General features: G+C 49.7%; 1 protein-coding gene across 23 annotated transcripts in view; it reads right to left on the reverse strand.

Annotated features, from left to right (window-relative positions):
* Window positions 1–8,080: 8,080 nt before the first annotated feature.
* ZMYND8 (zinc finger MYND-type containing 8) overlaps window positions 8,081–15,746 on the reverse strand; it is a 125,390-nt gene continuing 117,724 nt past the window's right edge. For 15 of the 23 annotated variants that reach the window (XM_030848748.2, XM_030848760.3, XM_030848763.3 and 12 more), the window contains 3 exons: window positions 15,604–15,670; window positions 11,531–11,614; window positions 8,081–9,652 (listed from right to left, as the gene is read on the reverse strand). In XM_030848748.2, coding sequence (XP_030704608.2) covers window positions 9,513–9,652; window positions 11,531–11,614; window positions 15,604–15,670 — 291 coding nt within the window. In that variant the 3' untranslated portion in view covers window positions 8,081–9,512. The remainder of the gene's footprint in view (window positions 9,653–11,530; window positions 11,615–15,603; window positions 15,671–15,746) is intronic. The other 8 variants (XM_060284159.2, XM_030848761.3, XM_030848764.3 and 5 more) reach the window with 1 other exon arrangement.

Below are 15,746 nucleotides of genomic sequence, written 5' to 3' on the forward strand. Positions count from 1 at the left end.
GGGAAGGTGGGCCTTGGAGGCCTAAGTCAGCCAACTTCAAAGGGGATCCTGAGAACATCCTCTGGAACGAGATCACAGTATCCATCCGGTGAAACATTCAGGGTCCACAACTGGCCCCTGGGCTCCTCCAGGGGTAAACATAGAGGGTCTTCCTCTTGAGTGAGATTTTGGCTTTCACAATACACAGCGAGGCAGTGTTCTGTCAACGGTGAGGGCTGCTTTCCTCCCCAGACACTGGCTGAGTCCAGAAGGAGACACTGGGGTGTTGCGGTGCAATCGGAACAGCACGGGGGCACAATGGACAGTCTGGTCACCTCTGAGGAGGGGACACCTGAGCTCAGACCTGGATGATGAGAAAAGCCAGGGAAAGCATTCCAGGGAGAATTTCCAGGCAAGCAAAACTTCCGAGCTGGGCGGAAAGAAAGGCTGGAGTGGCTGGAGGACAAAGGCCAGGTCAATGCCAGGCCAGATCTGGGTGGACCCCTTTGGCTGTGGACTTTTGATTTCATTGGAGTTTGGATTTTATTCCAAATCCAGTGAGAAGACACCAGAGAGTTTCAAGCAGGAGGAGGGCATAATCTGGCTTATATTTTTAAAAATCACCCTGGCTGCTGCGTGGGGGAATGATTTGGAGGGGGGAGGATAGAGGCAAGGCATATCCGATCAGGGGCTTCCCTGGAGGACCAGTGGTTACGAGTCCGCGCTTCCACTGCAGGCGGCACGGGTTCAACCCCTGGTCAGGGAACTAAGGTCCCTCATGACGCATGGTGTGGCCAAAAACACAAAACTGGTCATGGGATTTCTCGTGAACTTGAAGGTATTTTCTCATTTTATAACCTACACACATTTTACTGCAGCAAGCTCAAGTGTGCATCGTGATGTGTTTTTACACATGATTACACTTGGGTAACCACCCCCCAGATCAGGATGGACGACGTCTCCAGGTGCCCAAAAGGGCCCCCATGGTCCTTCCCAGCCTCTACCAGCCTTCCACCACTCTGAATTCTGTCACCCAGATCTACAAGTTCCTATAAACGGGCCCATACAGAATGCAGCCTGGTTTCTTCACTCACAATGATTTTGAGATGCTTCTAGGATGTTGCCTGGATTGACAGTTCATTCTGGGTAAAGGACAATTTGAGTTGAGAGCGCCCGTCCATTCTCTCCCCAGCGCTGTCAGCCCCCGTGATGATGCCAGCTCAGCGCCTGAGAAGCTATGCTTACCAATGACCACCAGAGGGCAGTGCGACCGCTCCGCTGGCCCAAGCTGCCCGCAGGTGCCACCTGAAGTCATGCCTGGAAACAACACTGCAAGGATTCCGGAAGCATCTCCTTCGGACTGAGCCCTTGCTTCAGGGATTGCTTCTCTGAAATTGCAGCGCCATCGACGATGTGTTCAGGCCCAAGAGTTAAGGATTAATTGACCGGCTGCAGCCACCATGGAGCTCCCAGTAGAGAGCAGCATGGTGGCCTCAAGAGCCATCAGCAACCACGGGGCCAGGAAGCACTTCTTCCCACACTCAGCCCAACTTTAAAAGTCAGCTGCTCTAATGGTTCACAGTACCATTGTCATAATAGTTTAAATTGTTGGACACAATGTTGGGATTTCTTTTTATATCCAGAAGTTCATTCGAGGATGGGAGATAAGCCAGCTCCAGCCAAATACTAATTTTAAAATTCAACCATAAGTATTTGGCCAAAAATGAGTATTTGGTGAACTCTGGTTGCAGGGGAGGGGGTGTCTCTTTGCCCTTCTTGCCGCCTCCCCACTCCACGGCACCAGGACCGCAGAAGCCCAGCCCTCCCCTCTCTCGGCCCTTGGATCCTACTGACCACCTTGGTGTGGCTGAATGGGGAGCTGCACACACAAGCCCGGCTTCTAACATTTATTAAATGCCTACTGTGTCCCAGGCACCGGGCTAAGCCCTTGACCTGCATTAGCTCCTTTCATCCTTACAGCCATGCCAGGTGCTGTCTGGAGAGGAGGGAGAGCAGGTGGTTAAGACATGGACCTGGGGTCAAATCCCAGCTCTTCCTTTTACTGTTTGTAGGAACTTCACCTCTCTGAACCTCAGCTTTCTCAGCTGTAAATTGGGGGTGACAAGAGAACCCACCTCACAGATTTGTTGCCAGCACTGAATGCATTCAGACACGAACAACACTTTTTGTTTGAAAGCCACTTTTTTGGTCACTCCACAATAAGAAATGCATATTATATTGAGACCCAGTCTAACATAGATACATGTGTGTGCATATAAATACAGGTGTATGTATATTATGTGTGTATAACTAAAATGTTTCACAAAGCAACGCTGACCCATAATACTATGATACGTCCTCTTATTTTCCATTCTGTGCTATTTTTGTTTTAAATGATGTGTGTCACAATCCACTCAATCGATTCCATGACCCACTGTTTAGAAAAAGGCCCGGCAAACCATGTTGTTTGCAGAAGTCCCATTTTACAGAAGGGGGAAACTGAGGCCCAGAGTGTTGTGGCTTGCCTATGACCTCACAGCCAGAAGGCTGGCAGAGTTCAGACTCCAACCCAGGATCTCTGACTCCTAAATTAAGGCTCTTCAGTACGAGATGCAAATTGGCGGCTCGCACGCCAGATCCACCGCACAGGTAAGTTTGATTATCAATATGTTCTCAAAATTTGATCAAACTGTATAGAACTTGGGAGATGTAACTCAAAATCTGAATTTTCAACGTCTCCCTTAAAAAAAAAAAAAAAGAGCAATCTGGCAACATGGGGCCTGCATGTACACGTGATCAGCAAGAGCCTCACCCGCAGGTGCCCCTTTGAGCTGCTCTCCAGGCTCGCCCATCTGCCACAGTCTCCACCACGCCCTGTTGTGTCCCTGACACCGAGGCCAAGCGTCAGTTATCATTTATCATCACACATGCCAGCTGCTTTTTTCATAGTGGAGAAATATTTTTCTATCAAAGAAGGAAAAACAAAAACTAAACCAAGGAACCAACATGTTTCAAGGGGAAAAAAATAGATACACAAATGTCTTCTCACATATTTAAATACAAAGAAAACATGTCTATGTCAACTTTATTCCCAACCTGTTGCACTGATTTCTATTCCCTGACTTGTCCGGGAAGCAGAGTTTGTAACCCCCATCTTAACCACTACCCTTTATCTACCTCTGTCTGTTTGGTCCACAGTTGTATTCCCAGCACCTGACACTGCTTAGCCAAGAAAAGATGCCTAATTAAGAATGAATGAAAGAGTGAATAAGTGGCTTTTATACAAAAGCTTCTCCAATAGTAACAAATATACAGGGACTTCCCTGGCAACCCAGTGATTATGACTCCGCACTTCCACGGCAGGGGAGATTCCTGCATGCTGTGCTGCACAGCCAAAAAAAACCAAATACATGGTAATGGTTAGGAGCAGGCATTTTTTGGTCATCAGACAGCTCAAGTCCCGCTGCCGCCACTAACTAGCTGTGTGACTTCAGGCAGCTTCCTCAGTCTCTCTGGGCCTGATAGCCTCAGCTGCAAAATGCAAGTTATTAGGGTGCCATGTACATAAACGAACAGGAGTGTGAAAGATGCTGAATAAATGAAGTTTCCTTCTCCTCCTTCAGTTCATCAAGGTGAACCGAGGTCAGTACTTGATTGTGTTAACAAGTTGTCTGGTACCCAAGTGACCTGGCCTTGGATTATCTGCTGGGCCAAGGAGGCAACGGTTTCCCATTAACATCACGCCCTGAAAAGAGAGCCCTGGGTAGGGAAAGCCCTGGGCCAGATGGCAAAGCCAAGGGTTTGATCCCCAGGCACATCTCTGGGTGAAAACTCGCTTTTTCAACATCCAACCATTCCTCCCGCTGCTTACCTTCCTGAACTGAAGAGGCTGGAAAGCTGAAAAGTCAATTTCCGAGACTGCCTTGCAGCCAGGGGTCTGCGCGGTTCAGGGCCTACCAATCAGCTGTGTCCACAACACACCTGGACTTGTGCTGAGTTAGGAGAGTTGAAAGGGCTGGGCATGGGGCACCAGGCTGCAGGTTTAAACCAAGGCAAAGCGGCCGTGGGTCTGGCCCCAGAAGCTGACTCAGCAGTGATGCCTCCTGTTCCTGGGGCAGCAGTGGCTCCCCTGGAGCCCAGTCCTGCAGTGTGGCTTCTTCAGCCCTCCCTGTGATGCTGTAAATACTCATAACGTGTCAGTCACACGCCATCAGGATCCGGCCCACGTCTTTGGGGTAGTTTATTCCGAGAGTAAGACCTTACGCGTTATCTGTGGGAGGAGGTACAGAAGTGAGGTCTGAAAAGGGACTTCTGGAGCCACGAACTGGGCCATCTGAGAGGCCGCGGGGTCTGTCTAGCCGCCAAAGTGAGGCTGCAGAGGGGTACTAGTAGAGAAATCGATGGGGAACCATTACCTCTGCAGCCAAACGTCCAGTGACAGGCGAGGTGCTGATGCCCAGGAGTCAGGAGGAAGAGCTGGACGCAGCCGAAGGACACGCCGAAGCCTGCTGGCACACCTGCAGCTATCTGTCACCACATCAAACCGCAGCGACCTTGCAAGAGTAGAAGGCGTTGCTTCCTTTCCGCCTTCAAACTCTCACCCGAGTTGCTCTTTCAGTCAATTCCAACTTGGAACCCTTCAAAGATAGGGATTCTGGGAAACGTAGTCCCAGCCTAGCCAAGTTGACACAGCTGAGTACGGACCAGTTGGCTTACTAAACCCTTCTGCTTTAACTAGCTGGTTGAATTCTGCTCTCGAAAACTGACCTGATAAAGAGACTTCGGACAGTTCCTCAGTGGGTGCTCGTCAACACTTTTGTCAACTCAAGGCCTTTTGTTCGGACAGTTTCCCACCTTAAGAATCTGGACCAGAAGCAGCCTGAAACTCACTTTCCCAGCTTCCCTTGCAGTTAGACTGTAAGCATGTGACCTAGGCTCAACCAATCAGATACACCCAAATTGTACCCAGGCTCAACCAATCAAATACATCCAGATGGTACTTAGACTCAATCAGATACACCCACGTGAAACCTAAGCTTAGCCAATTCAGATACACCTACAGGTGAAAGCAATGAATGTGGATTCTGATGCATGGAATTCAATCTAGCAGGAGGCGGAAGGAACATAACCAGTGTCACTAGTGAGAGTTTCAGTGTCTGGGCCCAGTGACAGTGACATGAAGGTCCTGCAATGTAATTTATATATTGTTCATGGCTGTCTCTCCAGCCCTCCCTTCCAAAGATGTGCAAGTCACTTAACATCCTTTAATAAATTCCTTTCCTGCTCAAACTACCTAGAGTGCACTCTGTTGTTTGCAACCAAAAACCCGACTCACCTCTAAATTCACTTAACCATCAAGTCTCAGTTTCCCAACCTAGACAAAGAGCAAAACAATACCCACCCCATGGGCAGTGGAGTCAGGGAGAGGCGTTTTGTAAACTTACCACAGTGCCACAGACACTGGGGCAGCGTCTTCTGAGGGACCACTGCACTGAGTTGTAAGTCAGGCAGACTGATTTGAATCCTGGCTCTGGCACTGACTGACCTGTTGTGTGACCTTGGGCAGGTCAATTTCCTCATCTGGAAAATGGGACTATGATTAGTGCCTGCCTCCCGGAGTTATGAAGACCAAAAGATTCCAGCACAGAGCAATCCCCCAGCACACAGCTCAGCATGTGGGACATACCCACACCGGTGATGCTGGAAGGAATATGAGTGACCTTTGTCTTGCTGGATTAAAGAAAATGAGCAATAATATAGGTGGTGTTCCTGATGTACCCTGATGTGAAGGGGGCCTGTGAATGCTGAAGTTTAGAAAACATTTATATGTTCGAAACAGAAGCCTGACTACACTTAAATCGTACATTTAAAAATGGTTAAAAGGGCAAATTTTGTTACATATATTTTGCCACAATTTTTAATAAAAATTAATAATGTAATATACCAAAAATCATTGAATTATATACTTTAAATAGACAGATTTATGGTATATGAATTCTCTCTCTAAAGCTGTTAAAAAAAAAACAACCACCCTGGCTTCCCATCTCCTTCGGATCATAATTCAAGCCCCGACTTCTCTTCCCTCTCTGATCTCATCAGCCCCACCTCCACGCGGAATCCCTCATTCTGGCCTCACTCGTCTTCCTCATCTTCCTGGAAGATGCCAGCCCCACCTCAAGCCTTTTATATTTGCTTTTCCTTCTACCTGGAATGTTCTTCCAACCAGGTTAGAGGCTCTGAGCTCTGGCTGCCCATAGGAGTCACCTGAGGAGCTTTACAAAGCCCCACCTCAGAGAGTCAGATGTCATTACTTGGGGAAGGAGGGTGGTGTCTGCTTTGCTGTTTTAAATCTGCCCAGGTGGGGACTTCCCTGGTGGTCCAGTGGTTAAGAATCCACCTCCCCATGCAGGGGATGTGAGTTCGTATCCCTGGTCAAGGAACTAAGATCCCACATGCCGCGGGGCAACTAAGCCCGCACACCACAGCTACTGAGCCCGCAAGCTCTGAAGCCCGTGCGCTACGAGAGAAGCCCGCGCACCGCAAAGAGGAGCCCGCCTGCCGCAACTAAGACCCGACGCGGCCAAATAAATAAATATTTCAAAAATAAATAAATAAATCTTCCCAGGCACTGCTAACATTCAGCCAGTGTTACTAAAGCGCTGCCCTAGACATCATGCTCAGTCCCCACCACGTTTACATTTCAGCTCAAAGGGCAGCTCCTTCGAGAAGCCATCCTCAATCAATACCATCTACCTCCCCTCCGTACCCTGCCTATTTATCTTCAGTGAGTCTATTCTACCTAGGATTCCATCATATGCATATCTGACTGCTTCCCAGTGAGAATGTCGGATGGATGAGGCCAGAGGCTGTATCCCCAGTGCTTGGCTCACACAGATGCTCAGGACAGAGCTGTTGCCGCAATGAACCTCCACCAGTCCCCCTTGGTCCGACTCTGGCTCTGGGGACTGCAGTTCTGGAAGGAGACCACCAGGCGGCGATAGTGCCCAACTGCGTTAAAAGTAGCCCCTAGACCCACCAGGCTGGCTGTGCCAGCCCCAGCCTGCCCTGTGCCTGGCCATCGCTGACAGGAAGAAGCAAGGACCACGGCAGAGAGCATGGTGTCCTCCTTCTCCTCATTCCTAGACTCAGAGCCACGGGGCCCTGAAAACACTCCACCCAGACTCAAGTCAGAGGGAGAAGGCCCCGCTGCCCTGTCTGGAACCTCCAAGCCCTTCCCCTCTTACCTGGCCGCGCACCAGAGCCCCGGATGCAGCTGCCTGGGTGGACTCCCACGGGTCCCCTCACGTAGCTCATGACTCACCCCCGAGGGACCTGCAGGTCTGTCTGCCATGGCCAGTGTCTGCAGACACGCTGAATGTCCATTGACGGGGGGCTGTGACACATGCTGTCTCCTTCCACACGACAGGTTCCCACACCCACAAAGAGGAACAAAGAAGTTGTTGTAAGGTCGTCTCTAAACCAGTCTCACTTTGTTCCTTTCACAGCACCAGTCAGGGATGGCCTGCGGGCCAAATCCAGTCCCTGCCCTGCTTTTGTCCAGCCTTGAGGAGGGCTGAGAAGTGTTTACATGTTTAAATGGTTGGAAAAAAAAAATCTCATTTTGTGACACATGAAGATGAAATGACCAGGGTGTACCTGGGCAGAGACAAGGCCCCACGCTGCCCACGGAACTCCTAGGAGCTCAGGCCCCCATCCTGGCCACGGAAAGGCAATTCACTCCCCTGCCACTGTTTTTCCAAGACTGACCCAGGATTTCCCTTCTGTTCTACATCTCTGTCAGTAAATTCCCAGGAACTGGACTTCCCAGGAAAGCACCACGAGGGGCCCTTATTTATAATGTGCCCGCCACCCATGGAGCTGTTGTCCCCAACCTCTCATGGCCCCGTCCCCTGTATTTGATCGGGCAAACGTGACACGGCCATCCTGACCAAATGGAAAACTGCATCGAGGACGACCAAGCCATTTTTCCAAAACAGTTTAATTAAAAAAAGGTGAAGAATCTGAAAAAATTGGGGGGTGGGGGAACCCAAAAGAGCATACCGTGTGAGTCCACTGGCTCAGTCACAAAGAAACACCATCATCAAAAAAGATATTTAAGTTTAATACAAATTTTATACAAAGAAAATGTGAAAAAATACTTCCATATGCTAAAAGCAATTATGCTTCACAAATAAGGCCAGCTAGGCTATTTTTTTTTTTTTGACAACTGCAATTCACAAATGTTCTTTCTCTCCTGTTTTCTTCTAATACTCTCTTTTTATTTCTTCTCTAATATGGGTAACTAGCTGGAAACTGTACAGTTCGCATCCTCTTATCAACAATGAAGAGAAAGGAAACGAGACTAAAATGTACAACAGAAGGTACTGGAATGATATCGTACAATTAATTTTTCTCATATACATACATCACCTTTTTGCTTTGTTCAATGCTTCTTGTTTTACACAACATACAAAATGGTACTACAGCATACGTAGTGTAACAGACAGCACGGCGGTGTCCTGCGTCTTCTCACACTGCCTTTGTTTCATGCTGACATAAAAACATAAATAATACATACATGCTTCATCCCAGACTGAAATGTCCTCCGCGTGCGTCTCGCCTTTGACTTCTCACTTCCGCAAAGCACGGCCCGTCTCCTACCAGGTGGGTGTGAGTGTCTTTAAAGGAACCACAAAGCAAAGAAAAGATCTGTTTCAGAGCTTCTGACTTGAACGCTCTCTAAGTTCTTCCCTTCTGCAACTGAGCTGAGCAGGGCTTGTTTCTAGTTGATATTCTGTAAACAAGGACATTGGTTTTTTTTTTCCCTTTTATAGGAGTAGAGTCATCATGGAAATCACATAAAATAAACGAGCTCCTCCACATGTCCTTCTGGTCCAGAGAGCTTGTCTTTTAAAACATGATAACACAGCATTTGAAAAGGGCCAATGGTTGGATGTGACGTGCCCACGACAGCACCGAATCTGTGCCGGAAACTCCTGATCCCAATGTGCTGTGTACAGACATAAGAATGGAAACGGCTCACTTTCCCCTGGGCATCCCAGGATGAGGACCTGTGGGCCACGGTGATCCCCACGCCCTCTCCACACCACTGTGACAGGTGGGCTGGCTGACCATCCCTTCTCCAACATTCAAACATTCCTTTTGTTGTTGGGTGTGTTTCTTTTTTTTAAATTGTTTTTCCCTCTCTCTTTTCTTTTTATAAGTTAAAGTCAATACAAATATAAAAAGGGGAAGGTACTCTAGGCTCAATGACATCCACAAATTGTACATTATTTACATCTAAAGCACAGGTTTCATGTGGGTGGAACACTCCTCTGTCAAGGCTAATGCTGGACGTGACGTAGTGTGGGCTGCCCTCCGTGCCAGGTGCAAAGACCAAGTCTGAATGGTTGGAATCCTCCAGTCTGAGGGTGGCGACTCTCCTGCCTCACATTTCTTTGCTGTTTCCAGTTTTCCTGGTGTCTGGTTTTTTTTTCCTCCATGGGATGGGTGACTTGTGCCCCAACGTGTCCCTAGTCCCAGAAGGTGTCCAGCCGAGACTCTTTCGGGATGAGGCTCTTCGAACTGGTGCTGGCGTTGTGCTCAGAGCGTGCCGATCCCCGTTTCTCATCGCTGCCGCTCCAGCAACTGGACTTACTGCTCCGGGAATGGTCTGGGTTGGGGGGAAGTCAACCGGAAGGCAGGTTTTTAGCATTCCTGCCCACTTCCAGTGAATCAGAACCATCCCTGTGTGTGATCTGCACCTGCTTCCTGGTACCACCTTCCCCGCCCGACTCCACACAACACACACGGTCAAAATCCTGCCACCATTTACCACCCTGGATTTGCGGGTCTGTGGCGTACACGGGCAGAACTTGTTTTTTTAGGATTTAACAAGAGCTGATTGGAAAAACAGGAGGGAATCATGCTCGAGAGAATCAAGGTGAGTGGGGACAGGTACTAAGTTATCGAGGAAGGTACTTCTTGTGTGGCACCTAGGACCAGGCACCCCTCCTACACGACCACACACCAAGCACCCCATGCCCTTGTGTCCTACCTTGGCCACTAAAAAAGGCACTGAAATTTGGCATTCGATCTACTTACTTCTGTTAATGGAGTTTCTTTCATCAGTGTATAGGCAACTTGAAAAACAGACTTAGAACCAAACCACCCGAAGCAGAGGAGTGAGGACCAGAATGGTTAAGCCCAGCTGGGCTTAATGGTGAAGACCCACTGGCTCCCAGTAAGGACAAGCTTAAGGGTCACTGAAGGATGCAAGAACCAGAGTAAGACCTACGGGAGCTTCAAGGACACGTGCGCCACAAGGAGCTGCATCGTGGCTGAGTAAGATACGAGGACACTGAAGGAAGAGCCAAGTGAGGTGTCCGTCCCACTGTGACGGCCCCAGCCTGCAGGCTCAGCGGGACGGCTGACTCTAAGAGACCCACCAGCACATCACTAAGACCCCATCATATCTTAGATCATTTACCCAGTTCAGACAGACTGGGACAAAACTTTTTTAACTTCTTGAGGTGGGGTGAGAATATTTGATTGAGAGAAGTCGGCTGTCAAGCTCAGAGACAGAATTGGAGTGAGGGAACAAGGGACCGTATCATCGCCTAGGGGGTGACCTTTCTGGTGATACGGCAGGCATGTACGTGGTCCTGAGGTCTGTTTCTGCAAGATAAGTAGTGAAGAGAATGATCAAAGGAGCTCCCAAGTAACATATTCATTCAGGAGAGAACTCTTCTTAGTCGCTTGCATCGGTGACCAGAAGGGGGCAGTATTGTATTGTGGTGGGCAGAGGCGGGTGGGGGCAGAGGGGCGCCAGGGTGGAGCTGTCTTACGGAACCTGAATCCACCGCTTCTTAAGCGTTCTTCCCTACTCGTGATGCCTACACCGTAGTTCTCTGGAAGGTCAGTGATACAGCTGGTTATCACCACAAGGAGAAAATCCTACAACAATGCAATCAAGTCACACCGAGTCTCCCCAGCTCTGCTGAAGGCGGAGACCAGCTGGGCCACTTAGAAGAAACGGGAGCAGGGCTGAGCTCAGCACAGAAGCTGCATCCCAGAGCGAGGCTGGTCACCTGAGTAACTGCAGAGCCTGACTCCTCCCACGGACCGGACATGGGGCCGTGGCTGATTCGACCCATCACTGCAGAGGACAATGGGTGTTAGTCTAGGACCCTTTCTGGAAAGAGCGAGGATGAGGCCCCTTCAAGAAGCCAGACCGGGGACTTCCCTGACAGTCCAGTGGTTAGGACTCCACGCTTTCATTGCCAAGGGTGTGGGTTCGATCCCTGGTCGGGGAGCTAAGATCCCACAAGCTGAGCGGCGTGGCCCCAAAAAAACCTCTTTTCCTACTGGGGTTTCCGATGGCCACCAGAGGCAAAGCTAAGAAGAAACAAGGCAAAGCAAGACCCATCACTCAGGAGAACGGGAGAAGACACGCCCACAAAGAAAAACACACACAGACACACACAAAACGAGCCTTCCGCGCGCCAGGAAACGTTCCCCAGCAGCTTCCGTGAGGCGGGGTCATACTTACACTTCTGGGCTGGGTAGCTGGGGTGCGGCTGGTGGTCTGTGCTGGTTGGGACAGAGGCGGGTTGCTTGTCACACCTGTTGCTAACTGAAGAGATAGCACAGGCAGCCTCAGAGTCTGGTAGAGGGCTCAGATCCGCACAACCCCAAGGCCTCGCTACTCTGCTCAGCAACAGGCTACACTGGTCTTAGCGCTGGGTGGCTGCTTTGTTGATGTCCCCATTTTCCAACTTAACGCATTCACAGGAGACTAAGGCTTTTAAAAATGCATATTAAACCATGAACAGGATCACGGGACACAGCACGGCATTACAGGTGGGAAATACGGCGTACAAGGACATAAAAGCAACTACGTAAAGCCATAAATTCGCAGAATTTTGAAGGCAAAATTCTAGGAACCACTAGCTCTGCCAAGAGCTTAATGCAGCCAGGGCGAGGGGAGGCACCAGCACCACAATTTAGGTGGAAACCTCCACCCAAGGAATCCAGATTCTTCAGGGCAAGTAATCACTCATCTACTGCCAAGGCTGATGGCAGAACAGGGAAGAGAGGGCGCCGGAGGTGCATGTGGTGAGAAGGATTGAGGAAGAGGCTACAGATGAGTTATCAGTGGGCCACTCCCCAGCCATGACGGAAGGACACCAACAAATAATATCTGAGATGGAAAGAGTCTAAAATGTGTGATAGGGAAAGTGTCTCAATAAAATAACTGTCCTAGTGAAGAATTTGGGGGAAATCATTGAAGGTATGATAAAGGAAACATTAAAAAGAAAAAAAAAACAGAAACTCCAGGGAAAAAGCAAGGCTATATACAAAGGTGGAAATGTAATTGCAGTGCACATCCGCAACAAATGGCACGACCAGAACGATGGGAACACAGATTATCCTATGTCAATATTTTAGGCGCAGCCAACAGCCGAAAGCGAGAAGACCCAACTGCAGTTACAGGAGAGACGCACATGTCCTCCACCTTGGTGACGGGAGAGTCAAAGTGGGAAGATGGCAAGTCTGGATATGACAGGGGTAGGAGGGGTGAGGGAGATGGTGGGCACCCAGAGAGGGGGCAAGAGATACCGTCCCCAGCTGACAGAACAAGAACTAAGGAGCAAGTGCTTTACTTGACCAAGGTAACCCACAGGTACATCAAACAGTGACATAAGTAGTTTGGGAGGAGGGCGAGTAGAGAGGTGATAAAAGACCCCAATTCTCATCTTTTAAAGCCAGAAGTCAACAAGCAACGTCTAGATAAAGTCCAGCAATAGAAGTATGGGGAAACACGTTATTTACAAATAAGGAGGTTAAGTGCCAGATGTACCCAAAGACAGCCATGGAGACTGAGAGCAGGAACTGTTTTTCCCAGTACAGTTTTAGTTTCTCTAACTATAGTCATCCCTCGGTGTCAGGGATAGCACAGGGGATTGGTTCCAGGACCCACCACAGATACTAAATCCCGTGGACACTTAAGTCTCACGGTCGGCCCTCCATCTCCAAATCCACGGATTCAACGAACCACAGATCCTGCAGAACCGTGCTGACTATGGGAAAAGATCCATGTATACGTGGACCCGCGCAGTTGAAACCCCTTCAAGGGTCAACTGGATATGCGTGCATTGCTTTACAATCTTAAAATGAAGAGACAAGAGAACAGGAAAGGCCCACGCCCACCTCGAGGAAGCTCCTACCCCCTACTAGACCTTCCTCCCTCCCGACTAGACCCTCATCTTAACCAGCCTAGTTCCAGAAGTCTATAAAGAGCTCAGAAACCTCAGTGTTTGTAAACCTTTGTAAAGCCCACGTTCCTCCACAAGATTCCATCTACGCTGTCAGCAAGCAGTGAGCGCTAGCAGAAACCATTAGACGTAAGAGGAATCAGAAAACCAGCCAGTCTGTCTGCTCTGCCGCCAACCATCACCCAGGGTGCTTTGGTGAGTAAACAGGGGAAAGTGAGAAGTCTGGAGCTCGCTGTCCTGACCTGGCCTCCAGTGACCTCCCGCTCGGTTCCCTTCGGCCCACACTCCAAACACGGCAGCACTGCCTGAAAATGTTTCTTCCTCCAGCTGCTGACAATGTGGGACCCTTCCCTCCCTCCCTGCTTTCCCCCGTCTCATCATTAGCCTCCTCGGGACGATATTCTCCCCACTCCCCAACCCCGGCGCCAAGTCACCAGCGTCTTCCAGGCTCCTGGCTCCCTCCCTCCAACTCCCCTTTCTACCCCCTCGGACACCAGGGTGCTTCAGGTCAAGAAGGATGGGGAGGCCAGCCAACAACGGCCCGTGGGCCAAATCCAGGCCAGTGCCTGTTTTTCCAAGTACAGGTTCACGGGAGCGCAGGCCCGCCCACCTCTCTGTGTGTCATCTGTGGTTACTTTCATCCGACAACGGCAGTCGAGCAGTTCTGACAGAAACTGTGTGGCCCTCGAAGCTTAAAATATTTACTCTCTAGGGCTTCCCTGGTGGCGCAGTGGTTGAGAGTCCGCCTGCCGATGCAGGGGACACGGGTTCGTGCCCCGGTCCGGGAAGATCCCACATGCCGCGGAGCAGCTGGGCCCGTGAGCCATGGCCACTGTGCCTGCGTGTCCGGAGCCTGCGCTCCGCAACGGGAGAGGCCACGGGAGTGAGAGGCCCGCGTACCGCAAAAAAAAAAAAAAAAAAAATTTACTCTCTGGTCCTTTACAGAAAGTCTGCCAACCCCTGGGCGAGGTAACATCTCATCCACCTCGGAACTGAGGTACGATGCATCTCCCAACCACCTTCCTGCACGCAAGCTTCCCTGTCCCAACAGATTCCATACTCCCAGGGCATCACTCATCTTCCCAAGGCCCGTTAATCTTCCCACATGGATCGCACCACTTTGCTGCTCCAAAACCTCAACAGCACCCCCTGTCTGCAGCAGTATTTCCACCTTGAGCCCTTCTCACTCCCCCTTTGCAATTGTGACACGTCCACTCAGTTCGTGCTGTTATTTTAAACTCATTTTCAACTTAAGTCAAACAGAAACTCTTATATCATCACCAAAAAGCAGGAAAGCAATAATACCTGCCATACATAGATCAACATAATGAAAACCAAACTGTAGTAGAAAGTTCTAGGTGGGCGCCACGCTGCTGAAGTTAAAAAGACAGATATCAAAAAAAAAAAAAGAAGAAGAAATCAAAGGGATGAAGAAGATACCTCAGCACCAAACTGAACTTGTTCTCAGAGATGTAACCAGAGGACTGAAGGAGGAGTGAGAAGTGAGTTTTTTCAACAGGTGGTTCAATCGTATTTAATGCCAAGTTCGTGAAGTCAGCTCGTGTCATTCCCCCTGGTGCACCCCGAACCTGAACTCCACTTTCCAGCCCTTCAGGAAACTTTCTCCAGCCACCCTAACAAAGGACATCCCTTCTTCCTCTCTGCACTAAAAGAAAATGTTTGGTTTTCAGTTGAAGAGAAGGACCCGGCAGAGAGAAAGATCCTAGAGCTGAAGGACCTTGAATTAAGCAGAACTGTCCTCACTGAAGACACCTTCTTTGAACCCTTCTGGAATGCCCTCAAACCGGTTTAGGAGGGTGCAGGGGAAAGACCCTTTGGGCTAGAAAAGAGGACAGCTCAAACTGCACAGAAGGGGAAAACCAAAAGTCAGTGTCAGAAAATCCCCCAGAACAGCCTACCAGGTTATCCCTCAAGTAGAAAGAGTTTTACAGAAAGATCATCTACCTAAAAATTTTCTTTTTTCCTCCGAATGCTCAGGTACCCTCATCCACTAAATGCGGGCATTGGGACCTCGGGGATAGTTTCACAGTTTCATTTCCTGTGGTCATTTCTCTGAGGGCAGAAGAACTGCCCAACCCAAATGCATCTTCTACGCCACCCCAGGTCAGCAACGGAACCCTAGGTCTTTGATGTGGGACCCCAAGAAATCAAACAAGTACAGGTAAATCCTGATCCGCTGACCCGCCCAGGGCACCCCCAAGGACCCCCAAGGACCCCCAGTTTGAAAATCACAGCCCTATACCCTTCAGCTTCTCCCTGGGGACATGGCTCCCCTCTGCCCGTGTGGACCGTGAGAGCACCATTCGCCCACCAGGGGGCAACATACCAGAGCCTTGGTTGGAGCCTAAGAGAATGGAGGAGGGCGTCTCCCTGGAGCCAGAAAGGTCGAGGGTCTAGAAATACAAAAAGAGAGACATGGAGGCAAGGCACTGGGGCCAATGCAGCCGCCCCAGGGAAGCCCGGGGATCC

Source organism: Globicephala melas, chromosome 15 (assembly GCF_963455315.2).
Source record: "Globicephala melas chromosome 15, mGloMel1.2, whole genome shotgun sequence".
Lineage (NCBI taxonomy): Eukaryota > Metazoa > Chordata > Mammalia > Artiodactyla > Delphinidae > Globicephala > Globicephala melas.